Genomic DNA, 27,047 nt, shown 5'->3' on the forward strand with positions numbered 1-27,047 from the left:
GATAGTTGTGTGTGATACATCTGTGGAAGAGCACATGAGAAAGGTCTTGCTCTTTGTCTTGCTAATTCCTAGTTGAAAGGAAGGCTTATGATTTATAGGGTGGAAAAATGTGCTTTTTGAAATATGAAGTTATTTCTTGGCTTCAAGGTGAGTTACCATTTCTATGCATTTGTGTAAGTGAAATCTCAAAAAGATTTTTTTTATAACTTGTATTACCTGTTTACAGGAGGATATGTTAATGGTAACTAGTGTTGTTAAGACAAAGATCCTGAACAATTGTACTGTTCAGTTTTCTGATTAAAAGAATTATTATTACGATTTTGTGTAAGTGAAATCTCAAAAAAAAAGATTTTTTATAACTTGTATTATCTGTTTACAGGAGGATATGTTAGTGGTTACTAGTGTTGTTGAGACAAAGATTCTGAACAATTGTACTGTTAAGTTTTCTGATTAAAAGAATTATTATTAGGTAACACTTTTAGGAGGATGTTTTGATAAGAGGGACTCGGTGTTTACTTACCATTAAGTCTTAGGTGGAAGGAGAGAGGAGCAGCAAAATGGAACAGATGATTGTGCCTCGCTCTGTACACTCTATTTTACAGGTGTTTTCTCCTTAACCCAAAGAGGCCTTGGGTTGTGTATTGATTAAAGAAAGCCATAGTGTTTATTCACTGTCTGAAAGCTCCAAGACCTGTCATGTGTCCATTGAAGCCTTTTGAGTCAGGGTTACTTTTCTATTTGCAGCTTGCTTTTTAAACTGTTAAGTAAGGTACTTCAACTCCAGTGACTCAAATGTTGCCTAGTAGTTATCTGTGGAAAAAATAATACCAAATGTTGCTATATGCTCACCTTGAGACCTTCCAGTAGCCATGTGTTCAGGTACACCTATTTATTTTTCTGTCTGCAAGAAAATGGAAGCCTTTTGTGTTAAGTATTAAAGCCTGAACCACTTACTGGTCAATGTCTTCATAAGCCTGACCAAGGTTTGTATGAAATTTTAATTTTGAAATAGATGTGCATATTCAACTCTTGTCTAATGGATTCAAGTTAAAAAAAAATACTAAAAAATAAACCTAAAAAACAACACAACACTATATTACACACTCTCCTCCTTTTTCTAGGTATTAGTTCCTACCACAGTGTCTATGGTTGGAAAACACCTGGGAGTCAGAAAAGAACATCCTGGCTTAAAGAACAAAGAAAATGATGAAAACAGCGGTCCCACTACCACTGTTTTTGTGGGCAATATTTCTGAGAAGGCCTCGGACATGCTCATACGGCAGCTTCTAGCAGTGAGTACAATGGGCTGCTTGTTAAATTTCATCCCTCCCTGATGAATGGAGTAATGGCCAGAGGACTGAAATTGAAAACATAGTTAGTCCCACTCATTGAAGTGTCACTCCATCACACTTGAGTTTAACATCAGTCAGTGATGAGTACAGCTGTTTTTAAGCTGTAGATGTGAGTGAACATAGAAGTATTTTATTTTTAGCAGTGTTCACCCTTTTTACATCTCATCGTCTGTGAAAAGTTTAAGTTTTGTAAGTATGCTTTAAGTTTTTGTAATGTTTTAAACATAATATTGAATTTTATCCTTAATGCAGAAATGTGGCTTGGTTTTGAGTTGGAAGAGAGTACAAGGGGCATCTGGAAAACTTCAAGGTAATTGTTCATATTTTAAAAAATTTCTAGTCAGGCTTTTGTTTTTATTACCTGGCAGCTTTTCAAATGTCTGACATATTGCTATTCTGAATAATTTTACATTTTAAGATACTTAACTGCTAAATACTTCCTAGTAAAGGGCTAATATTTTCTGTCCTTGGGAGCAAAAAAATTAAGTTGAGTAAGGTTAAATGAGAAGATGTCTTGGGGGCCTACTTTTGCTCACCTTTCTCTTCTGAGACTGAATTGAGAGGTTATAGACCATCCCTGAGAAAAGTTTACCAGCTTGGACTTGGCCTCCAAAGGAGGCCCAGCACTGTTAATAGTCTCTGCCATTGCTCTGTATTATCCTTCTCTGCTAAGGAGGTTTTCCTGATGTAAAATTTATCTTCCTTCCCTATCATCAAATTGAAATGATCTATTTTTCTTGTGACCTTTCTCTTGGAGATACAGAAAACAATTTTTTTTTTTTTTTTAACTTTTTTTTCTGTTAGTGTTTTCATGTCTTCCCTAGGTGGTGGTTTAGGGGTTTTTTCCTTCCCCCATAACATCTAATTCAGTTTCCTCAGCTTTCTTATGTATCATACTTGGTTTATTTTGCTCTCATAAGGGGTTTTCTCATTTACAACTTTGTGTGACTGTTATGAAGAATGTAGTTTGAAATACCCTTCCCTCTAGGTTAACAGTGAACTGTTGATTGATATCCTTTGTCTTCAGGTGATTACAAATCCACCTGAGACATACCTTTATATAGGCTGCATTTCTTAGTTAAGACAGATGTGTCAAAAGATTCACAAACAGAATCATTTGGGATCAGGTTTGAATTGGAAGAGACCTCTAAAGGTCATCTAGTCCAACCTCCCTGCAGTGAGCAGGGACATCTTCAATTAGATCAGGCTGCTCAGAGCCCCATCCAGCCTGACCTTCAGTGCTTGCAGGGACGGGGCATTTACAATGTGTGTTTTGCTTCCACCTGATTCACTGGGCTGTTGGTTATATCAAAGATCAGCAAATGATCTTTCTGACTTCCAAGTGCCCCTGTTTCAAGTTTATTGATTCAAAACACTTCTTTTACACCAAGTAACACCTTTTTACACCTGAAGAGCTTTAACACTTCTACTTTTCCTTTCAATCATCCGCTTCAGCCTTTGGATTTTGTGAGTACAAAGAACCAGAATCCACGCTACGAGCGCTGAGACTTCTCCACGACCTCCAGATCGGAGAGAAGAAGCTGCTAGTCAAAGTTGATGCAAAGACAAAGGCTCAGCTAGATGAATGGAAAGCAAAGAAAAAGGCTTCTAATGGGGTATGTATAGAATGTGTGACTTGAGTAGTTTTGGCAGGAAGGCAGTGTAACATACTTGCTAGATCAGATTGTGTGTCTCTTAGTTTCTATTTTTGTCTCTGCCCTTAATTCATTTGAGGATTTTACCAGAATCATGTTAGTGAGTCTGAAGATATGTTGAAAGGCAGTGAAGTGTTAGCTCTTAATTCAGCAACATTCAATCTTATCTGTGGGCTACACCTGAATCTCTAGAATTTATTCTGTAATTCATTCTAAAGTGTAACATCTGCTATTCCTTTAGAATATAACTTTACAAATAATTATTACCCTGTAGGAGTCTGTAAATCAGCTTGCTGAGGAGAATCGGAGTTTCTTTCCCCTCCACTGATGATCTTTTAGAACAAATCAATGAAAATTAGTAGATCATTCAGTAGATGATGCAGTTATCAGGCAGTGGGCAGCTCACAGGCGTTTAGTAGATGGAGAAATTGCTTTTGTGCCATTTGTTTCTAGAGCTAAGGATCTGTTCTGGAATAATTGCAGATATTTGATGTGTTGAATTCCTGTGAGATATGCAGAGATACTTAACTGAAAAATTTGAGTTAAAATGAGTTTTATCTGTTTGCTAAAATAACATCTCATATCACAAGCAAGTTTGGTTTGGTCTCTAACTATTTTAAAGTTCTGAATATGCCTCAAGATAGTACTTAAAACAGTTATTGTCTGTAAAATGAAAGTAAGAAAGAGGCTCTTGTTTAGGAAGCTAAAAATACTCATCACATTGTAGTAGGTAGATTCTTAAAATTGCAATTTGGAACTGTTCTTAAAGGTACATAATGCAGTGGGAACAAAAGTACTTCTGTTTCATTTTATTTAATCAGATCTAAAGGCACAAAGATGACTTGAAGTATTTGAGATATTTTTGACTGTGTACCCAATGTATGGGATTGAATGCAATGGCTCAGTAAAGCAGAGTGGTAACTTCGTGGGGTTTGAATGGAATAATGTGCTACCTGTTAATGTTGGTAAGGGTTTGATTCAACTCCCTTTCCATTCCATACGTCCTTGTTTCCTGCTGGCACCACCTGTAATACTGTGCTTCACAGCTGATAGTCCAAACAAGCTTAAAGCTTCAGTGGAGTTCTTGTACATCTGTCATGATTTTTTTTCTGTGGGTTACAATCAGTCCTGGGGGCTTGATTGTAATAAAGCGGAGGGTGCTGTTTGTTGCTTTGGTGAAGTATGTGCTGATCCCCTTGTGAAGTGAGATTAGCTCCAAATAGTTTGGGTTGGTTTGGTTGGTTGTGGTGGTGCAAAGAAATGCTGTGAATTGCTGAGGAGTATTGATGAGGTGTATTGTAATCGTACTGCTTGCAATTCCTTTCTTACCTTCCTTGGTGTGCTGGTGCCACTCAGGTTCAAAAGTTGCAACTTCAATCTTTTTTGAGAAATCAAGCGCGTACACTACAACACAATCTCTTCTAGAGACATACCAAGCAGACTGTCACCTAATTAGCTCCTCTCCCTGATCACTATCTCTCCCTGGACCTCTTCAGTTCCACTCCCTGTCACTGCCTTCTAGCTCTTTTCAGCCTGCTCCTCCTTGGCCTGGCAGCCTCTTCAGCTCCAACTGAATCCTCCCTTCCCCCTCATTCTTAGCTGCTGCTCCATCAGACCCTTCCCTCCCCCTCACTCCACCCACCACCTATCGCTTGACGGGACACCCAGCTGGATTCTCAGGTGAGATTCCATTTTTCTAAAAGGTTGAGGGGATCAAGAGGTGTGGGCTGCCTTGCTCAGTGCACAGGTCATTGTTCTACCCTTTCATGTAACCTTTAGTGAAATGCACATTCCCTTTCCTCCCTACAAGGTGGAAAGAGGCAAAAAGATGAGGAACTACAAAGCAGCTGATCAACAACAATAAGAAAGCGTTTGCTTTGCAAGGAACATTTCTCCCTAACGATCTTTCTTTAATGTCATTCCCTCATTATACGTTGCAGCTTGAAAGTTACAGGTAGACATTTTTATTGCATGGCACTTAAGTAAAAGGCTTTGAGGAACTGCTGTTGAAATGACTTGAAGTTCTGGAGTACAAGGCAGAAACTTTTGACCAAGAGCTGGACTAGAGCGATCGCTTTTCTGCGAGCGTGCACGCGCTTTCCTTTTTCCTGTCTACAGCCTTAATCACTATGTATCTGTTCTGTTTTATTATGCAATCCTACTCTTGCTCTCTGCAGCCATTCCACATGTAAAACTATGTGGTCCTTATGGTATTGCCAGTGTGAAAAGATCTGACTAAAATAATGCAATTGATAACTACTTCTAGGTAGTTTGGGGCTTGTGGGTTTTTTTTTGTTTGGTGTTTTCTGGGTTTGTGGGTTTTTTTTATGTGGTTGGTTTGTTTTATAGTAAATGCTATAGGGGCATGAATGTGATGATCAAAGGTGAGCTTCTGAAACAAAACTAGTAAGAATATTAGTTTGTTGATTCTTCTTACTTTGCCATTTTTCCTTAGAACTCCAGACCAGAGACGACAAATGATGATGATGAAGCACTGGATGAGGAAACGAAGAGAAGAGATCAGATAATTAAAGGGGCCATTGAAGTCTTAATTCGAGAATATTCCAGCGAGCTCAATGCCCCCTCCCAGGAATCTGACTCTCACCCCAGGAAGAAGAAAAAGGAAAAGAAGGAGGACGTATGTGTTTTGATTTTGGACAAAACAGATTTTTTTTCTTCAACTCACCTTTATATAATGGCCAAACCTTGTGCAAATACTTTAAACCTAAACTTCTGATGAGAAAACAAATCAACAAGCATTGATGTCAGCAACAGTTTCATTTTTTTTTTTTAAGCTGAAAGCTAGTCAGTTATAGACACCATCCCTTCAGATGGTTTAGGCATCTAAGCACCTAGACTACTTGGAAGAACAGGTTTGAATCTGGGCAGGATTGAACCAACCTTTTATACCTCTGAAGGTGGAAATACTGTATTTAGTGCAGTTTAATCTGGATGTGCATGTAGGGTTTTTCAGATGAGAACTTTAAAAACAACTGTACAGAGTTCCTGCATACCATCCATTTCCACTGAAAGATGCCAGGGCACTTTTGTAATGGCAGGAATTTGCTCTGGTAGTTTTTGACAAAGTTCTTCTCTCTGCTTCAAGTACGCATTCTTGTGCGCCTTGCTTCAACTGGTTGCAGCTGTCTCCCCAGATGTGGGAGCACTTCAGTAATTGTATATATGTATAACCTCACAAACCTTGGAGGGATCCTTCAGGGATGAAAGGCATTATTGTAATCTTCCTGCCTTACAAAATCACTTTTACATGCATGTCTCAATTTGGCTGGATTTGATCAGCTGGTTTTCATATATCGTGTAATGCAAAAGAGCCCTTTTAAGCAGGAGTGAATGTTCTTGTTTAGGCCTGCTTCTGTGGATGACCTTTCTATGGATTAAAACAAACTGGAGAAGCGGGAATGAGAATGAGCCAACTCAGACTTGGCTTTTCCAGCCAAGTTTCTAACCATGGGAAAACAGGCTTTCACACCTACCATTCTGCACCTAATACGAAAAAGATTGGAAAATTGTTTGACCAAGATTTTTATCCTCTTAAGTCTTCTGCAAAGTACCTATTCCAAGGCAATAATGCAGATTCAAATGCTTATGGAGTTTGTGTGGTGCAAGCAGCAGCCTCCCTCAGGGAGCGAGTATATCTGCCCCACTACGTTGTTAGCCTTGGCCGAACTGAGGTTTAAGAGTGCTGAGCTGAGAACTTGTTTTTCTTTCCTCTCCCTCCCTTTGGGAGAAGATGGCGTCTTGGACGAGAATTTACCAATGAGTCACTGTCTAATGCTGTCAGCTGTATTTTTTTGGTTGCAAGTGTTGTTACAATGTATATTGTCCTGTGGGTACATATATATGGCCTTGGATAATGCCAGGTAGTTAAATGTTGTAAGGGACCACTGTAGTCTTGGAAGAGCTGGGTGCTGACTGTGTCCCTGGGACAGAGGGATATTCTGCTAGCTCTGTATGATGTATAATTTGACCAATCTGAGCTAGTAAAGTAGACAAATAAGCTCTTTTCAAATACATGGCACGTATGTGGCTTATACGTGGGTTGAAATTGCACCCGTCATCCCTCCCGTACTGGGAAGGAGGAAAAGAAGCTCAGAAGTTGCCACCTTTGGCCTGTGTGGATAGAGGTGGGAGTGAAGAGACAGTCCTAGCTCTCCTGTCCTTAAAGGAGAGGGGAGAGAAGGATGTGGAGGGTGGGGGGAAGGGGAAGGTGAACAGATACATGTTTGGGGGCGGGGGGTGTGGGGCAACTCGCCAGCTTTGGGACCGTCGTCCCCTGAACAGCTTGGTGTGAAGAAGGCTCTCGCTGGTGTTAGCAGCAGAGCCTGTTAGTTCTTCTGGATGAAGGCGTGACTGATGTGGGGGAGTTGGAAATGTGTGCGGGGAGCTGAGAGTGAGTGGGGTCTGGTTTTCAGTTTGAAGCACGGGGGAACCTCGCTAATTCGCACTAACCGTTAGTGAGGAGGTGCAATCTACCAAATTCTGCGAATTAGCGAGTAAACCGAGTCAAGACATACCCACTGCAAATGTACTCATCATCTGTATTGGCAAGTGTAGCTTAGTCTTGTTTCTGATGCTACCAGAGCGTACTAATGTCCTGTAGCACACTTGTGATTCAGTGAAGTCATGCTAATCTGAGACCTCACTGGGTATTTGAAGTAGTTCAGAGAAGGGAGAATTAGCGAGGTTCTTCTGTAATTTTGTTGAATCAAAGAATTGAGATCGCAGCAATAAGATATTGCCTTATAGTACAAAGATACAAAACATTGTTTTTCAGAGTAGTGTGCAATCTATTTTTAAAAAAAAAAATCTCCGTGGATTTTTCCGCAGATTTTCCGCAGATTTCCAGTGGCCCCACTGATACCTTATCCACTCATCACCAAGGTTCGTTTACATTGTAGGCTTTGACAATGACTATGTTTACTGCTAGTTGCCAGATTTGTGACTCTTGTCCATCTGATTTTTTTATTTTTGTTTTTTTTTTCACTCATTAACATCAGACTGTCAGGTTTGGTACTGCAGAAGGACTTTATTTATCTCTTGCAAGACTGGTTGAAAACTTCTAACCTTCAGCTTTTCTCTTGTTTTCCTGTGTCTGTACAGATGGCCCTTAATGCTTTTCCTCCTGTCCCCCTTGTTTTTTAGGAGGATATAAATGCTATAGAAATGGAGGAAGACAAAAGAGACCTGATATCAAGAGAGATCAGTAAATTCAGAGACACACACAAGGTAGTATTCTTGTTTTTGCACTTGATACAAATTAGGCTTTTTCAAAATCCAAAAAACCACTATTATAAAATTTAGCAGTACAATAAGCACTTAAGATGATGTTTATATTAGGTTTAATATACATAGAGTTCTTTTCAAGTCGAAAAAAGACAATTACCACGTTAAAGTGGCCCTTGACATCTTTATGCTAAGACTTTGGTTGCTACTGAGTATTTGGCAGTCTTCTCACTTTAACGTGAATAAAGGCAACTTAAGTTTCTACACATAAAGTCAAGCTATTTATAACTAAAGGCTAAAGGGGGCTGCAGTATAAGACATACACTTGAGTGTGTTTCTGTAGGTAGATTTGTAACATAATCCAAGATTTTATGAAGAGTTGAATTGAATTTAAGTCTTTTATTTTAATAGCTCTAAGTTAAGAGTGGGGGAAGATTAAGACTAGGTCAGTGGTTACCAGACTTACCAAACTTTAGATGCATGGAAGAACTGTAAATTCCCATAAAGCTAATCTATTCATTGACCCCCACCATTATGATAGAGATCATATGGTGACTAATGCAAGATGAAACTCACAGCTTGGAAAGTAACATGGAATAGGATGTAAGTATGAGCTTCTGTTTTTTTTATACTTATGGATGCCCCCTCAGAAAAATATGCAAAGGGGTAACTGGCTTGGAAATGTTTGTGCACATCAAGTCCCACCTCAGGGTTACCACTTACAGAAGTTTCCACTAATGCATCTGTGAATAATTCTGCTTTGGAAAATGATACTTGCGGATAGTAAAGCACAACTATGCATGTAATGGTCTTATTTTAATGTTTAGCTTGAAGTTGGTATTATTTTTTTCCCCAAACAAGACTGAAATGGCCCTTGCCCTAGGGAAGTCTCAGCAAGCTCCTCTTCTGAGCGCACACTTTTCTTTCAAAATACTCCCAGATCAATGTTAAAGAAAACGTTGAAGGTACATCAAGGTGAAGTACGCCCATTTTATTCAGCTTTACCACGTGCAGTGGCTGGGGATGGTGCCACATTTTCACACAACTGTATCAACGTTAACAGAAGTGAATACACATTGTTGTATATACACGTATTTGGTTTTTCTCTTGACTGAAGTTGTTGGAGATAAAAACATGGGGAAAAATTCTGGAAGAAATCATCTGGAGAAGCTCAGCAATTGAATGTGAAACTGGTCAGTGGTGAAACTTCAGTAGAGCTGTGTTCAGTTCCGAGCCCCAAGTTGTCACTGGTACTAAAATGCAAACAAATAATACTTTTTTAAAAAACAACAACAAACAAAACAAACTAAAAACATGCTTCGTTGTTTCAGAAGCTGTTGGGCATTTTACTGCCTTCAATCTGTGCTATTGGGGGCCTATTTTGGGTTTCTTAAAAAAAACTGAAAGTGATCATTGTGTATATTGGATATGTTGAAAAGGGGCTGTTGAATCTTTAGCAGCTGGCTAGTGAGCACAGTGAACCTTTGCATGTTTTTGGTATGAGTTTATAAAACAATAACCACAGACTGTCAGGGTATCAGCATTGCAGGGGGCGTCCATTTACAGCACGGACGAGTCTGAAGAGAGCTCAAGGTAAGATTTATAATTCTTCTACCTGTTCATTTCTGTTCATTACTTCAATTTATACGATACCGTTCCCATCCCATTACCCTTTCAGATCCTCTTATTTAGGCTGATAGAAGTTGAGGTCAGATTTTGATTACAAAATAGACCAATTTGGTTTTTTTTCAATTGGGTTTTAAGAAAGCAGACCTAAAAATGGATTCTAATAACACCAAGACCTCTGTGTGTGTATTTATATATTTACACCTGTGTGAATATATTTAAAACAAACAAACAAAAAACCCAAACCACTCTCTTGAGAGTTCTCACCATAAACAAAGTTTTTTGAGAGTGGCCAAAAGCAGGAGTTCAACCAAAGAAATTTCTATTGGAACATCTAAGATAACCTGTAAGTATCAACCACTTCAGTATGTAAACTTTTCTTTAATAGTATATGAAATTTGAGGTAAGTTGGATTTTGTAAAGTTAACAACCTAGTTTAACATCTGACTGTACTTTGGTTTGACACTGTAAAGCTCCTGTAAAATACAGTCCTGTAGAAACTGATTTTCAGCTCAGTGTATATTGCAGAACCTAAGTTTGGGGTTTTTTTTCATATCAGTTTTCTACCAATTCCTCCCATTTTTAGTCCCTTTTTCCTTTTGTGATTTCAATGTATCCAACATTGGTTTGCCTGTATTGTGCTATCAATGCAGTGTAGTTTCACTGGATACATTAATCACTAGTGAATTAGCTTTATTTCTGTAATCCTTTGTCGGTTCTCTGGTCCCTGTGCCTATGGCAGAAGAACACTTACAGGTAAGATTGCTTTTTAAAGTTGTCTTAAATGCTTTGTTTAAAAGAAAAGAAAAACAAAAACAAAACCAAACCAGAGAAAATGCTGTTTCATTGTTCCAGTTTTTAATTTCATTTCAGTGATGGTAAATGTGGAGCCAAAGGGGATAAACCTGTTTATTCTGTTCAATATTTGTTCAGAAAAAAGTGGTATTCTGGCATCCATCAGGTTGAAATTTGGTGTATTTGGTTGTTATTTGGTATATTTGTGAACCGTGTACTTGCTCTTCCTCCCAGAAACATAGCTTATAGGCAAGGTTAATCCAGTGTTGGCGGTCCATGTCCTAGCACAGCATCTGTAAGTTAACACATAACAATTGCTTCCAAGGATGGATTTATCTATCATTCTGTTGATGTATTTTCTATTGTCTTATAGGAATTCTGGTCATAGGAACTGTTTCTAATTGGAAAAAAAAGTGGCAATTTTGTTCAATTTTTAGTAAAACTGTAGCAGGTAACCCTTTAGTTTCTGTGTTTCAAAAGAGCTATTTCCAACCTTTTTTTAACTCTCTCCATCTTACAGTGGTGGAAGTTAAGGATTCCATTCTGCAGAGTCCAGTTCTTACCAATGAACTGTTAGAACTTTTTTAGGGAGGGAAAAGGGGAAAGGTTGCAGCTCTCTTCAGTGTTTAACCATATGCACCACGTGTAAGTGGATCAATTTCTTTACCCAAGTTTTCATACAGGACGGTCTTAGTCTGCCCAGGCTTTTTGGGAACCAACTCGCTGTCCCAGTAAGCATTCCACTGAAATATATTTTCCTAGTTGAACAGAGTTAATTTGATCAGCTAGGAGTTCACTTTGCTTGTACCCAAGTGACTCACAGGGCCAGTGGAATCTGTGGCCCTCCTGAACAGTGACTGGCAGTGCACGGTGTATGTGCAGTTTAGTCAGCTTACGACATGAGGCCAGCCCTGCTCTGCTAAGGTTGGAGATCGCTGGTCTGTGTAGATCTATGCTTTTGCACGAAACTTAGTCTTGTGATTGCTGCATTTTGATTTCATACTTATGAGTTCCAAAACTACCCACCAAACCCTACTTAATATTTGAAAATCAGTGGCGGTTTTGGTTATTTCCATTACCAGCCTTGTGTGTCGCGCCGGGAATGCCCAGTTCCTGTAACTACAGAATTAACTATGAAAGTTCTCTTGTTGGTTTTTAGAAACTGGAGGAGGAAAAAGGCAAAAAGGAGAAAGAAAGACAGGAAATTGAAAAAGAACGCAGAGAAAGAGAAAGGGAACGGGAGCGTGAACGAGAAAGGAGGGAGCGTGAAAGAGAGAGGGAGCGTGAACGAGAGAAGGAGAAGGAACGGGAGCGTGAACGAGAGCGAGATAGGGACCGGGACCGGACGAAGGACCGGGACAGAGACCGGGACCGGGAGAGGAGCTCGGACCGCAACAAGGACCGGAGCAGGTCGAGGTAACGGCGTCTCTGTCGCTCTTCAATTTGGCTTTTCCTCGTGCTGTTGACTGAGGGTGGATGTTTCAGCAGGTGACCTGCCGTTCAAGAGAAGGAATGGGCCTTCTGGAAGATCAGAGCAAAAATGGGAAATCAGCATTTTAGATGATGTTGTGTTGACACAAACCGGAAGAAAGTTTGATTCCCTCCTGTCATGGTTTAGGGTCAGGCCTTTTCCCCCCCCCGACCTGTAACAGATGCTGTCTGTTAACCCCTCTCCCCCCTAAAGGGGAAGAGAAAAGGCACAAAGGAGAGGACTTATTGATTAGAAAAGCAAAACATCTTTAATGAAAATTACTAATAATAGTAATAATAAAATGGAACGTATACAAATATATACAAAACCAATATTGAACCCAACTTCCCCCCATCCCCCATGGCAATATCACCATCACCCCTAGTTCTGGGGAGCAGCCTCTGGGGAAAAGTCCCAGACTGGACTTGGAGGCAGAAGGCAGCTGGGTACAGGAGCTGGGTTCTGGAGCCTGGTTCAGGAACACACAGCTTGAGATCAAAGGCAGAATGGACAGAGCCCTCCTCAGATCAAAGATGTACTGGCCATCGAAGGAGCAGCAAAAGGGAGGAAGAAGGCAGAAGGGCTTGACTCCCGTGATCCTTCAGCTGAATATGAGGGATATAGGATGGAATACCCCTTTGGTGAATTTTAGGGTCACTCGTCTTGTTGCAGGGTGCATGCAGCCTTTACTCTCTGCCCACCTTGGTGTGGTACACAGGATTCAGCAGTGACCTTGGTCTGCACACCAGTCCTTGGCGGTAGCTCTGAACATAGAGCGTTATCACTGCTAAAAGCAAAAATAAGCTGCTAACGTCAGAAGGTGCAGTAAATTACAAGAGCTTTAGCTGAGAAGTAAAATCACTGAACAGAATTAGTTCTGTTCTACCCCAAACCAGGACACTTCCACAGCACAGGAGTAGAAATACAATATGCAGTAAGGAACCACCCAGCCCTGACTTTAGCATATTGGTTTTACCTCAAATTCCTTAAAAATTTTTTCCGTTAGTATCTTTATTCCTGCTTCAGGTTCTCCTATGTCTGTGCTATCTTTTAGTTTAAGTAGGTTTTATGTTTACCTTTATGTGGGGTTTTCTTTAGTTTGTTTTGGGGTTTAATAAAAGCAAGAGTATTCCTGTTTCAGTCTTAAACTGAGACTAACGTCAGGCTCTATGCTGCCTTTTCCCTCTCTGCCATAGAAAAAGTGGCTGTTCTAATTTAAATCATCTTGTCAGTAGGGTTCAGGTTGTCTCTAAGCCATGTGAACAGGAAGGATTTATTAAGCATATGCTTTATTTGTGGAATTTTTACCTGTCATTTATGGAGAATTACTGGCACAGTCTGACAAGAGCTGCCATGTGTTCACACCCAGTGTCTGTATATATCACTATTTAACAGTTAGTGCTCAAACTACTTTTAGGTTAATGGGTTTTGCATATATTTGAAGTATGATTTATGTCTATGAAAAAAAATAACTTGCGAGATGCTGTAAATAGCGCATTATGCATTTGAAATGAAATTGTTTGGGTGGAGAGGAAGGCTCGGGACTTAACTTTGGACTTTTTTCCTTTCTTCAGAGAAAAAAGCAGAGATAGGGAAAAAGAGGGAGCGGGAGCGGGAACGGGAGCGCGAGCGGGAGCGCGAGCGGGAGAAGGACAAGAAGAGAGACCGGGAGGAGGATGAAGAGGATGCCTACGAGCGCAGGAAACTCGAGAGGAAGCTGCGGGAGAAGGAGGCTGCCTATCAAGAGGTAGGTTGGTGTTTTTAACCTTCCTTAAGGAAAAAATTGTTACTGAGGGATGATAGTAAGCGCTCTGCTATAAGATACGATTATTATCCCTCTCCTTTTCCCAAGTGCGTTTTTAATCCTTTGACTGTGTGAACTGGGGCAGAATATATAAGTCACTGTCAGAACAATTTCAGACTTCTTATTCCGGTGTTTTAAATTATGCATAGGTAATTTGCTTGATTTTAATGCAGTGGATATTAAACAGTAATTGAAACTAACTTCAAAGTAGTATCACTGTTCTTAATGTTCTTGATATTGGAGTGTGGTTTTTTTTTTTCTGTTTAGCGTCTTAAAAACTGGGAAATCAGAGAACGGAAGAAAAGTCGAGAATATGAAAAAGAGGCTGAAAGGGAAGAAGAAAGGAGAAGGGAAATGGTGAGGCTTCTAGTTCTACTTGTGATTCCCCCCCTCCCCCACCGTGTTCGTTAGGTCACATTTAGAAGGGAACATTCTGCTGCTGTTTCTGTACAGCTCTTGTTTTGTATAAACACCTTGTGTTTTTTTATACAAAGCAAAAGAGTTAATAGACTTGATACAGATGATGTCTCATAAGTGGGAGTACTATTGATAGTCTGGGAAACAGAGCCTGGTGGCTTGGTCTTGTGAAGGCAAAAGAACAAGAAGTAGGCAGCTGCAAAATGCTGTGGTTTGATCATCATTCACTACTACATTTGTAACATCTATTTGTGTCAGATATGTAGCAAAACCTACCCTATGTTTTATGCCATGCAGGTGGATCTAGACAAGTCTTATTACTTCCAACCTGCTAGTGTGCCTGAACCTTCCATAATGTACAATAGAATATTCTAGATCTAAGGATTTTGTCTGTCTTAAGTTCACTAGTTGTGAAATTATCACAGTTATCAATGTAAAGCTTGGAAATTTTGTGCAGAGTTACGTTTTTGGAAGACAGATACTTCTGTAATCTCACAGTTTTGTGCTAAGGCATTATGAAGTTATCTTAAATTACGGTGGTTGTATTTTACTTCGTAATTCTCCCGGAGGAGGAGAGAAGATACAGGACAGATCTAAGTAGGAGATAGATTGGGAATTGCTTCAAAGCAAAATACAGCAAGAAACACAGCCATTAAAAAAAAAAAAAAAAAGGGTGGAGCTAATTAGAAAACACATTGGTTTAGTGGAATCTAATTTTTCCCCTTAAATGCTTGAGAGGGAAAAAAATATTTGAGAATGACTCATAGGATATTTTCTACTAATGCTCTTCCTGGATGCTGGCTATAGATGGCAGTTACAGAGAGCAGTCTGACCTTTTCTGTTGAATTTACAGCTGTAGTCGTATTTTGTTTCTCAAAAGTGATTAGCATAGAAACATCTTACTGTTGGTTTAAAGATATTGCTTGGATACAAGTTAGATTATCCTAATTTATGTTCTCCTTAAAGAACTGCTTTTTTTTGTTCTTTTTTTTTTTTTTTCCTTTTTATCAGGGCAGAGGGGAGATCTCCTCTCTGCCCCCCAGCCCTCTTCTTCTTAGGCCTGTGCATTAATGTACGTGGTTTGGATTAGTAACACAGCAGGAGAGTACTTATCCTAGAAGTATGTTAGGTTTGTTTCTGTGCATAACTAAATCTTTTTTAAAAAGTACAGCTCTTGAAACAAAGCAGTACTGATAAAATACACCTAAGCTGCCATGTACAGACATCCAATACCAGGCTTACAGAGTAGAACAGGAACATTGATCCTCCTCTGTTATGATGTTTAAAAACAAACAAAAACCTAAACAAACCAACCAAAAAAAAAAAAATGCCAAAACACAGGGGATGTATGAAGACCCTCGGAAATGCTTATAACAGAACAGTAGTCTGCGAATCAGAGACATGATCCCAGTGAACCTGCTGGATATATTGCCTGCTGTTGAATGTACAATAGCAAGGTGACAGATCCCTAGAAGATGATGCAATTCCAAAACCTTTCCATTTTCTGTCTGGAAAACTCTGTACTTTTAGTTTGAAGCTTAGCAGAAATAAACTTACATTGCTAAATTTTAAGCTCTCAAAGAAAAACAGAAATAATTTTATAACATTACTTCAATTTCTTCCAGGCAAAAGAAGCCAAACGGTTAAAAGAATTCTTGGAAGATTATGATGATGACAGAGATGATCCAAAATACTACAGGTATGTCTTTGTATTGATTCCTAACAATAAAATCCTCCCTGTTCATATTAACACAGTTGTGGAATTTGTTGCCAGAGGTTTATGTAGCTTATATTTGACTGATTATTTGGTGATGTAAGGCTCATATAATTATCTAAATTATTTCAGCGGGGGAGACTCCTTGGTGCTACTTGTTAATGCTTGGGAGTAGCTGCTCCTTCCTATCACTTAATTTGTGGGTAAGGAAGAACAGAGGTCAGTGTAATACCAGTACAGTGTGGTGGGGGCAGGAGAAGGGATCAAGCAGGCCTCTGAAAAAATTCACTACAAAGAAGCTGTAAATGGTACAGAGAACAAGTTTAACTCTGTAAAGGATGAGGAAGATCCTTCAGCATGGGGCTAACTGAAACTTAGATCAAGCTAAATTAGTGGAACTGGTTCTTGTCAAGTAAAAACATGTAAGATAATTCTATTCTTTTTTAAGAAGACAGGCAGTCACATTCCCTACATCCGTTTGATGTGATGGGGTAAATTCTGTAAAGTAAGGTTGGGAACTGGTATCTTATATTCTTCTGTTAGGAAAATAGAGGACACCAGGTGCTGTGACAGATCTTTTCATTTACTGGGAGATACATCTGTATTGGGTATTTCTTGTATTGTAGTACAAGGTTCTCAGTGGAATGCTCTTTGAAGTACAAAATCTGTGTCTTTTGTAGGGGTAGTGCCCTTCAGAAGAGGCTACGAGACAGGGAGAAGGAGATGGAAGCAGATGAACGGGATAGGAAAAGGGAAAAGGAAGAACTAGAGGAAATCAGACAGCGCCTTCTGGCAGAAGGACACCCAGACCCAGATGCAGAACTCCAGAGGGTAAGTAGCTGTTGGTCTGACAGGGGAAAAAAAAAATCCCTTGGTATTCTGGTGGAGTTGAGAAAAATTGTGTAACAGCTCTGATAGTTAATATTTCCTCTGTTCACTTTTTTCTTAAAAGGAAGTCCAGAATTAGCAGTAAGAACACTGGAAACAGAAAAAACTTGCCTAATCTGTTTGGTGTGCAAAACCAAATTTTGATTAATCACTATTTCTGGTTATGATGGCAGTAGTTGCATGTGTTTCTTCTTGACTGGCAGAGGCTTCTTCAGGAAACACAGGATCTTCAGATTCTTTTCAGAGGGTGCTGGTTTTGAAGAAATAAAAATAAAAATTAAAAAAAAAAACAACCCACATGTTTTTTTAATCTTTCTTTTTTACTACTCGTCCGTTTCATTATAGATGGAGCAGGAGGCTGAGCGGCGCAGGCAGCCACAAATAAAACAAGAGCCAGAGTCTGAGGAGGAGGAGGAGGAAAAGGCAGAAAAAGAGGAGAAAAGAGAAGAGCCAGAGGAAGAGGAGGAGGAGCCTGAACAAAAGCCCTGCCTTAAACCGACTTTACGACCCATCAGTTCTGCCCCATCTGTTTCTTCTGCTAGTGGAAATGCAACCCCTAACACGCCTGGTGATGAATCTCCCTGTGGCATTATCATCCCTCATGAAAATTCACCTGATCAACAGCAGCCGGAGGAGCATCGGCCCAAAATAGGACTTAGCCTCAAACTGGGCAAGTTTCCATTTTATTTTTGTTCCAAACGGGATCAGAATGAAAAAAAAGGCCGAGCTGAGTAGCCACACAGTTTGCTAAATATATTGTATCTTTTTACTTACTTGTATCAAGCTGCTGTTATCCAGATGCTGTGTTTGATTTCTCCTATACAGAAGATATGTTTTATAGATAATTCTTCTTCCAAAATTGGGAGGGGGAAAACAGGAGGGAAGCTTTGGCATACTAAAGGCTTAATTTTTTTAGGAATGCTCTGAGCTGGATTGAACTATTTTAACATGCTTTTTCACCTGAATAGATCTCAAAATGTCTTTTAAAACTCATCTCTACTTTGCATTGATGTAAGTGTGTGTTAGATTTAAGCCCTAGATTGTTCTTATATTTTTTTACAAAGACCCTTTTTTAAAAGAAAACTGAAAATTAGATTTTTCCCTTCCTCTTAGAGTGGCACAATGGATTGATGATAATTGCAAATGGAATGTGAGTGTAGAATTGCTTAGTAAATTAGCAGTTTCCTGGTGGCGTTAAAAAAAAATTGTTCTGAGCAGCAGAACTAAGGATATTTGTATTCCAGAAAGTTTGTGCATTTGTTATTAGTTATTTTTATTAAATTATACTGGGGCTGCAGTGGGAGCTCAGAATGTATTGGACCTGGATGAAGAGAGGCTGTATGGTGTTAGGCTGATCAGTGCTGTTCCTACAGCTAGATTCATTGCAGCCTTTCACTTCTGTGCTCTGCCTCCGCTAAGGTTTGAACTCATGCTGCAGACCTCCCTCAGGTGCTAGCTGGTTTCAGGGCAGAGAGAATCACAGACTGGTAGGGGTTGGTGGGGACCTCTGGTGATCATCTAGTCCAGTAACCCCCTGCCAAGGCAGGTTTGCCTAAAGGAAGTTGTACAGGTTCTCATCCAGGTGGGCTTTGAAAGCCTCCAGAGAAGGAGACTCCACAACCTCTCTGGGCAGCCTGTTCCAGTGCTCTGTCACCCTCACAGGAAAGAAGGTTCTCATGTTGAGATGGAACTTCCTGTGTTCTAGCTTATACCCATTATTCCTTGTCCTGTTACTGGACACCACCCAAAAGAACCTGTCCCCTTTTTCTTGACACCCACTCCCTAGATATTTCTAGGCATCAATAAGAACCCCTCTCAGCCTTCTCTTCTCAAGACTAAACAGTCCCAGTTCTGTCTTTCTGCATAGGAGAGATGTTGAGGTCCGTTAATCATCCTCTTAGCTCTCCATTGGACCCTCTCCAGTAGATCCCTATCTTTCTTGAATTGGGGAGCCCAAACCTGGATACAGTATTGTAGAGGAGACTCCCCAGCCTCTCTGGGCAGTCTGTTCCAGGCTCCACCACACTCACAGTAAAGAGTTCTTCTTTAGGTGGAATTTCCTGTGTTCCACTTTGTGTCCATTGCCCCATGCCCTACCACTGGGCACCACTGAAAGAAGTCTGGCCCCTTTAGTTATTGATAAGCATTGATGAGATCCCTCGCAGTCTTCTTCAGAAGTCGTTGTCTGTGCTAAAAAGCCCCAGGTCTCTTAGCCTTTCTTTGTGAGAAAGATGCTCCAGTCCCATCATCATCCTCATAGCCATCCATTGGAAACTCTCTAGTAGTTCCCTGTCTCTATTAGACTGGGGAGCCCAGAACTGGACACAGGTGTGGTCTCACCAGAGCAGAGTGAGAGGAGTAGAGGAGGAGGAGAAGCTCCCACAACCTGATGGCCACGCTCTTCATGCACCCTTAAGAAGACCCTATTTTTCAAAAATCTTTTCACAAACTGTTGGAGATCTTTACCTCTTCAGCCATTTTTATAACAGAGGTTGAGAGATGAAAATGCTGATATGAGGCATTCACAGACACTTAAGTGACATACAAACTGATATTCCTCACAGAATGTGTGAAAAGCAAACTAGCTTCACTTGCAGTTTATGACTCTGTTATTCTGTCTTCTTGGCTGTAGGTGCCTGCAATAGTCCTAACCAGCCCAATGCTGTGAAAAGGAAGAAGCTTGCTGTGGATAGTGTTTTCAATAAATTTGATGATGAAGACAGCGATGATGTGCCCCGGAAGAGGAAACTTGTACCCCTGGATTATGGAGATGAAGATAAAAGCAATATCAAAGGCAGCGTCAACACGGAAGAGAAGCGAAAACATATTAAGAGTCTCATTGAGAAGATTCCCACAGCAAAACCAGAGCTCTTTGCTTATCCTCTTGACTGGTCAATTGTGGATTCAGTAAGTTGTTTTCTTTTAATCATTCTTAAAAAAGCATAGTTTTTCCAAACAAACCTTGGAATTGAATAGAAGCAGCAATGTTCATGGGACCCCAGGGTTTTGGAGCATTGTCATCAAATGGAATCAGGCTTGAGCACTGTATTTCTTGTCCCTATATAATTCTTCTCTGAAGCATGCCTGCATGTTTTTGTTTGGTCTCTTCTGAGTTGTTCCTCCAAATTGTGTAGCAGTTTTACAGAAGGGGGTCAAGGTCCTGTAAAACCATGTTTGAATGGTTGTCAGAAACACTTGCAGATGCCAAATGACTGAGGGTTATCTCATTGATAGCAAAACATATCTTGTTTAGGTCTTCCAGCTGCCCCTGGCAGTATGGTTTCAAGACAGGAAAGTGTATGGAAATTATGTTTTTGTTTTTTTTTTCATTTTCCAGACACTAATGGAACGCCGAATTAGACCATGGATCAACAAAAAAATAATAGAATATATTGGTGAAGAAGAAGCCACGCTAGTTGACTTTGTTTGTTCTAAGGTTAGTAGCTTCCACCTCCATTTGCTCCTGGTATTGAAGGCAGTCTGGTTTTAGCTTCTCTGTGAGCTGTGATACTGGTGAGCAGAGACAGCTTGTGTACTTTGAATCACTCTGTACCCTCATGTTTTACAAGTTGCCTCTTTTAATGCTGATGCACAACATGGATGTGCTGGATGCTCTGTTACCATTAGATAAATATGTGGAACAGGGCAAAGAAGTGAGCAGCTGACAAGAGCAGCTGTTTGAACTGATAGATTTATCTGATTTCAGAGTTAATATCTCATTGACCATTAGAATTTTTAACTTAAAAGGATTGTATGAATTCAGGGGAAAAAAAAAAAACACTAGCTTGATTTTTACATACATTTAGGATCACTATATTAAGTTCTTTGAAAGCTTTTAGAAGCTGTTGTTGCTTTAGTAGTAAGCAAATACTGAAGTTTTAGAGTTTGCATTAGAAGACCTTCTGCTGTACCTTTTAGCTATTGCATGACTTATTTAAGCTAAACTCTGCATAGTTTTTTCCATCAAATCACAAACTAAGTTCTAATAACTGGTTTTAGATCTGTGACGTCAACTCTTTGACATTTCAAGAACAGGGAATTTTAAAACCTCCTTTCAGCTTTTGTGGTACTCATGTTCATAGTGACTTATCTTGGTTTATCTTCTAGGGCTACCATATGAGAGGCAAAGCAAGTGATAGTTTTTTGGCACAGGTGGTTAGCAGAAAGTCGAATATTTGCCAAGCTTAATTTTTTATATATATTAAAGAAAAAGCCATTTCCTGGTATTGAAAGACAACTTACTTGGTTTGGGGGGAGGGGAGGGGCGTTGGGAAACAACAAAAGAAACACACACACACAACATAACACAACCCAAAACAAACTTTTAACTGGTGGATGGAAAATTCAGTTGCAAGGAGCGATACAAGAATTTTGCCTGTCTTCCATTAGGAATTCATTGTTGAAGGAAGGAGTGCCTATTCCTTAAATTAGGAGACCTTAATTAGAGGTGCAAGAGCAGCCAGCAAATACAGGACCTGTTGGAATCTCTGTGGCTTGTTCCTCGACTAGCCATAAACTAACACTCACTTATGATAGAATCTCATGCAGTTTAATACTAACTTTTGCCCTGGTTAATACTAGGAGGTGATGAACAGCAAATACTTTTTGCCTGTGCAAAGCATTCAAAATCCTTGAGATGTAACTTCGGGTTGTCTTTGTCCAAAGATGCTTATATGGTTTTCTTCTGAGTTTTCAGTGTAAAAACCTTTGTTTCTTTCAGGTTATGGCTCACAGCTCACCACAGAGCATACTGGATGACGTTGCCATGGTAAGCAGAAATTGTGTAACTGATACACTTTCTACATTATACTGAAGCTAATAGTCAATTCTGCATTATAGTAGGAGTCCATAACAGAAATGTTTAGTGTTCATAGAACATGCATAGAAAGTGTGTTAGGTGTGAATGAGTTTTGGACTAAACAGGTGAAGCTAGGACAGGCGTGGCTTTGCAGCTACAGCAGCTAGGTAGAAATCACTGATCCCTGTTCAGAATGTCTCAGTGTTCAGGAATGTGGAACAAAGATTCTGTCCCTAACAACAGAGGTAAGAATCAACAATAAATCAACCGTGTCAGAAATACAAACTTTTATTCCTTCTCATTCTTGTAACTAGATTTTTATAATTAACCATTTAGTGGCTCTGCTTTTAATGAACAAAAGGCGATTTTTCTCTAGAAGAGTAAAAGCTCTGTTTTGCCAGGTGTTGGAAGAGAGAAACTTTATGAAATAATGCTACTGTTTCACCATGTTTTCACACACTGAGAGGTGAATAAAAACTGTACTCTCTTCCAGTAAAGAAACTTGGAGGCAAAGTTTATGGGAGCCAAATTCCCAGCAGAAGTTAGTAGGTTGTTGATGGCATGGCTAGTAGATCACCTGGGAATGTCATGAGATATGTGCATGCTAACAGTCTGCATGAATTCAAGAAAAGCCTGGATAATAAGTTCAAGGAAGAGAAATCCATCCAGGGATCAGTTAATAAATAGCCAAGGAAATTCCAAGCTGAAAATGAGCAGAGACTAGAAGAGAGCTAAGGGAAAATACCACATGTACATGTCATGTTCTTAATGATTCACAAGCCTACCACTTCTCTGCCTCTTCCCAAGCAAGAGCTGCATTATACAAGTTGAGCCTAGTCAAGTCAGGTGATAAAAGCAGTTCTATCCAGTGCCTCTCAAAGGCTTGATGTGGTTTACACTACCTCCACTTTGTAATTCTGATGTGTCTAGAATTTATTACTGGAATGCCTGACCTAAAAATAATCTGTAAAATGTGTATTTTCTACAGGTACTAGATGAAGAAGCTGAAGTTTTCATAGTCAAAATGTGGAGGTTGTTGATATACGAGACAGAAGCGAAGAAGATCGGTCTAGTGAAATAAAGCACTCTCCTTGCTTCTAGGGTTCCATTTCAATTTTAGGCTTTTTTTTTTTTTTCCCATCATTCAAAGACTTCAAATTTTCTCTGTTATCAGAGACTTGAGACCTGTATTTTTTTATGTAGAAAATGTGAATTTTTTTGTTCTCTGCTCCGAAGCCCCTTTTACCCTTCTGAGTTAGTTATCCTGCATTGGTTCTCTTTATAACTCACAAGGTACAATTACTGGTATGTTTTATAAGCTGCAGCTACTGTACACACTCTCTGGTAATTTTGTTATGTTACTCTGATTTTTGTAAATATTAAGGGAAAAAATAAGCACCCCTGTTTTGCAAAACATTTGCACTTAATGTGGAACTATATCGATTACAGATGAAGACATTATTTTACAGCAAATTTATCAGTGCTTTTTTTTTTTCATATTCTCCCTCTTTTTATTTAAAGAATGATCAGAATACGATTTGAAAGTAAGTGGCTTGAGCTGCTTTCACAGAACAGCTTGGTATATTCAGTTGGCCCCCTCATCCAACTCTGGAAAAGGAGTTCCCTCAGACTTTTCACCCTGATGTGAACCAGCAGTAGTCTTGGTACTTTGTTGCCCATTTAGAATTAGTAATGAAGCTGGGAACTTAATCTCTTGCAGATGCTCTGCTGCTTTCCTAGAAAGTGCAAACTGCAGGAAGTTTTTTTATTATTTGCTCAGTTAAAACAAGAGCAGGACCTCAATTCAAAAAGTGCTATGTAATGACTTTTTTTTTTTAACCTAGGATATCTTCTGCTCAATTTCATTTTAGCCCTTCCCTGTTATCCCTTCTGTCTCCAAAATAATGAGCTTTTTTTTAAAAGAAATTATTTTTTAAATCTTTTTTTAGTATTTAGAAAAAAAAAATACCAGTTTGGATGTAACTGACCATAGCAGTTGACAAAAACTAAACCATAAAATTTTTGAACCAAGCGGAAGTCTTGTTTTTATCCATACTGTTAAACTAGCCCTGACTTTTGTTTTCTACTGTAAGCTGTCTGTTGTCCACAAAAAGAGGGTGATATTTTCCTGCCTTGTTTGTATGGGTTTTTATAAATAGGCTGATCTGGTATAAATGATGAGATGTACTGTAAACTGCATTTTTTATCTCATACCTGGGTAAGAAGACAAATCGATAATGTGCTATGAGCTGTTCTAATTGCAGGAGGACTGTGTTCCAGGGAGCAAACTGTCTCAAGAACATTTTTAATTTTTAAACACAATTCTTAATAGCAAATAAATTAAGGTGTTCCAGTATCTCTATATTGTATTTAACTGAAGGATATAGGTTGACCTGTTCAGAAAAACATAACTGTGACCTTGAGTTACTAGTTCTTTGTATCTGGAGAGGACACTTGAAAACACTGTTCTTAACAAACGGGATCGTGTAAAGGTTCCACCATGTAAATATTTCAGATATTAAAAATGTATATATTTGATTTAAGGGCTGACATTCTTTTGGAGTCTTGTGCAGCGTGCATTAACACTGCTTTCTGAATTGACAAATGTTCCCAAATTAGGGGTGGGGGCTTTTGAAACTACCTCCTGCTTTATACCAGGAGATTGAAGCCTACAAATACAGAGGTGATCCCAGTGTGTTCTTTCTCATTCCTGTAATACCACACACCACAAAATGTTCTTTTAACTTGAAGTGTAATGCTCAGATGTGACTTTTATGTTGTGCTTGAGTTTGTTGAGAATGTTTTGTTTTACGTATTTATATGCTGCAACCTTCCTCTTTTTTTTTTCTTGCAACTTGATGTTACCCTAAGGAACTACTTCCCCATTCTCCCCATGCCAGTTTGCATCACCATTTATCAAAAATTCTCCAAATTTTCAATAAATTAAACATTTTGCTGTTCGTAGTAAATACAGAGAAGAGGGAGAGTGAGAGTGCTTTTTGTCCTGCTAATAAGGCATTCTCTCTCTGTCATTACCAGTTAAACAAGCCATACACTACAAATGTAATGCCATTATGTGATAGATTGCCTAATGTCCTTCTTGAGATTCTTCAGTGAAAGCTCAAATTGTGAAATTTCAGCTTATTTTCTTCTGTCCTAAGCTAGAGCTGTATATTCATCTGTTATTTATGCATTGGAGATAAGCTTGTACCCTCCTTTCTTAAGGAGACTTCTGGGTGAAGAAGACATCTAAACTTTAAGCTGGAGTGTTAAATATCCAGGTAAATAAGTATATAGAAGCAGTTGTGACATTTAAAAAAAAAAAAATTGTGGAAGTTGAGGTTTTCTTCAGTAGTGGAAGGAGGAAGGAAAGTTCACTATAGCGTCTCTGGCTTGGCTTATGCAAGTACTTGGAACAAACCTTTCCTTTCCAGAATGCAAAATGTTGCTTTATAAAGTCAATTCTAGTGTCTCCCTCGTGCTCAAATTATCTTTACTGCTCCTCAGTGACAATGATGTAATCTGTGTCTGTGGTGCGGGAGGGCAGGACACAAATTAGGTGGTGCTGAGAGGTTCTTAATACAGAAAGTAACTTCCTTTTGTTAACTCTGTTTCAACACACAATTAACAGAATTATTTCAAGATACACTTGGAAAATTTGGGGTAGAACAAGCGTTTTTTTGTGAACATGACAACGTTTTAGTTGTCTGAAGTTGGGATTTAACACACGCTGTGTTAGGTCAGTGAATGCACAGCTCAGGAGCATACCGAGTGAGCTGCAGCACCAGGCACGGATGTTGCCACTGGGTGGTCAGTGCAGCATGCTGGGGTATGATCTGTTCTGGGATGGCAGAGTACTTCAGAAGTTACACGTATTGATATCCCCTGCCCCCAGTGCACTATTTATACAGCAGAGCTGCATATAGCAGTTGTTGATCTGAACCTCACTGTGGAATGAGGCTTTACACCTTAACACACGCCCTTAGTCTCCTGGTAATTGTTCTGTGTTGCTGCCATTCATAACTGCAGTGTTACGTGGAATATGAGCACAAACTAGAAAGCAGAATTGTGTTCATTAGTATGCGCTGAAAAGAAATGGGAAACTGAACAAGATCCATTATCAACTATGGTCTATTTTTATATTACTGTTAGTTTGAGAAAGAGACTTTTTTTTGTTGTTGTTGTTGTTCTTAGAGTCACATCGTATCAACTATGGTCTATTTTTATATTATTGTTAGTTTGAGAAAGAGACTTGTTGTTGTTGTTCTTAGAGTCACATCCTGATATGGTCTTTTTTATTTTGGGTGGTTCCTTATTCCCTTCTTTTTAATCAGAAGCCTGCACTAAAAATAACTGTCTAGCTCGATGATCATGGCTCTAAACATGGGCAGGGGAAAAGCCCCAAACAGTAAATTTAGTTTCTTATTGAATATCTGTTTTTTACTACTAATGCTTTCCAGCTACTGAGAGCAAAGCATTGAAAGTTTTATGCTTTCACTAAATGGAGTTTCTTAACAGCTGCTTGCAGGAGGAGTATTTTAGAAAGTGGACAGTATTGATCAATATTCCAGTAGGGTCACAGGATTTCATGTTCTGTACGTTTCCCTGTGCAGGAATGGGAGTGCACAGCCCTGCATGGGAGCAGGGTAAGGTGCCACCAATGGGTGTCTCGTCACGGACCAGACAGATGCCAGTAATGGAACAGAGACTAACAACTCGATGTCTGTGCTTGGGTTTATTGTTCTGGGGTTTTTTCCCTCTTAAAATAACAATGTTGTATTTGGTTAATGGTTAGGCATTTTTGGACTAAAAATGGCTTTTAAATACACTTCATGTGCACATGACCTATGGAAACTCAGTATTTATCAGAATGCTTATGAAAAACACATTTTTAGGTGGGTAGCACAATACTTTTGCGCTACCATAGATCTTCCTGTAGCAAAACACAACATCTGTTTTAAACATGTGGAATTACACAGTCCCTCTGAGATTTTACCTTTTATATATGTAGACTGATCACAGGTGTCATTGCATTTCCCATATGTCAGCAACCCAATTAGGTTACGCACTTCTAAAACGGAATTGTGGATTACTCTTCAAATACCACGGACAGCAAGGTAAGGTTCAAGATTGAAATTGCCTTGGTTTCTTCCACAAGGGAGTCACAGCTCTGCCAGAAGCTTCTTGAAAAGATGCCACAATAACTTTAATATTGTTTTGATTTTGAAGTGCCAAATATCAAGGGTTTGGGGTTTGTTTTTGTTTGTGTTTTGTTGTTTGTTT

At 39.4% G+C, this 27,047-nt stretch overlaps 1 protein-coding gene across 1 annotated transcript in view; it reads left to right on the forward strand.

Annotated features, from left to right (window-relative positions):
- RBM25 (RNA binding motif protein 25) overlaps window positions 1-23,428 on the forward strand; it is a 27,635-nt gene extending 4,207 nt beyond the window's left edge. Inside the window, 16 exon segments of the mRNA XM_008946832.1 lie at window positions 1,122-1,292; window positions 1,605-1,662; window positions 2,808-2,968; window positions 5,463-5,645; window positions 8,171-8,254; window positions 11,832-12,088; window positions 13,718-13,741; window positions 13,743-13,890; window positions 14,215-14,304; window positions 15,990-16,063; window positions 16,759-16,909; window positions 17,312-17,636; window positions 19,599-19,873; window positions 20,304-20,402; window positions 21,687-21,734; window positions 22,753-23,428. Coding sequence (XP_008945080.1) covers window positions 1,122-1,292; window positions 1,605-1,662; window positions 2,808-2,968; window positions 5,463-5,645; window positions 8,171-8,254; window positions 11,832-12,088; window positions 13,718-13,741; window positions 13,743-13,890; window positions 14,215-14,304; window positions 15,990-16,063; window positions 16,759-16,909; window positions 17,312-17,636; window positions 19,599-19,873; window positions 20,304-20,402; window positions 21,687-21,734; window positions 22,753-22,845 — 2,241 coding nt within the window. The 3' untranslated portion in view covers window positions 22,846-23,428.
- Window positions 23,429-27,047: the final 3,619 nt, after the last annotated feature.

The sequence above is a fragment of the Merops nubicus genome, unplaced genomic scaffold (assembly GCF_000691845.1).
Source record: "Merops nubicus isolate BGI_N331 unplaced genomic scaffold, ASM69184v1 scaffold8269, whole genome shotgun sequence".
Taxonomy (NCBI): domain Eukaryota; kingdom Metazoa; phylum Chordata; class Aves; order Coraciiformes; family Meropidae; genus Merops; species Merops nubicus.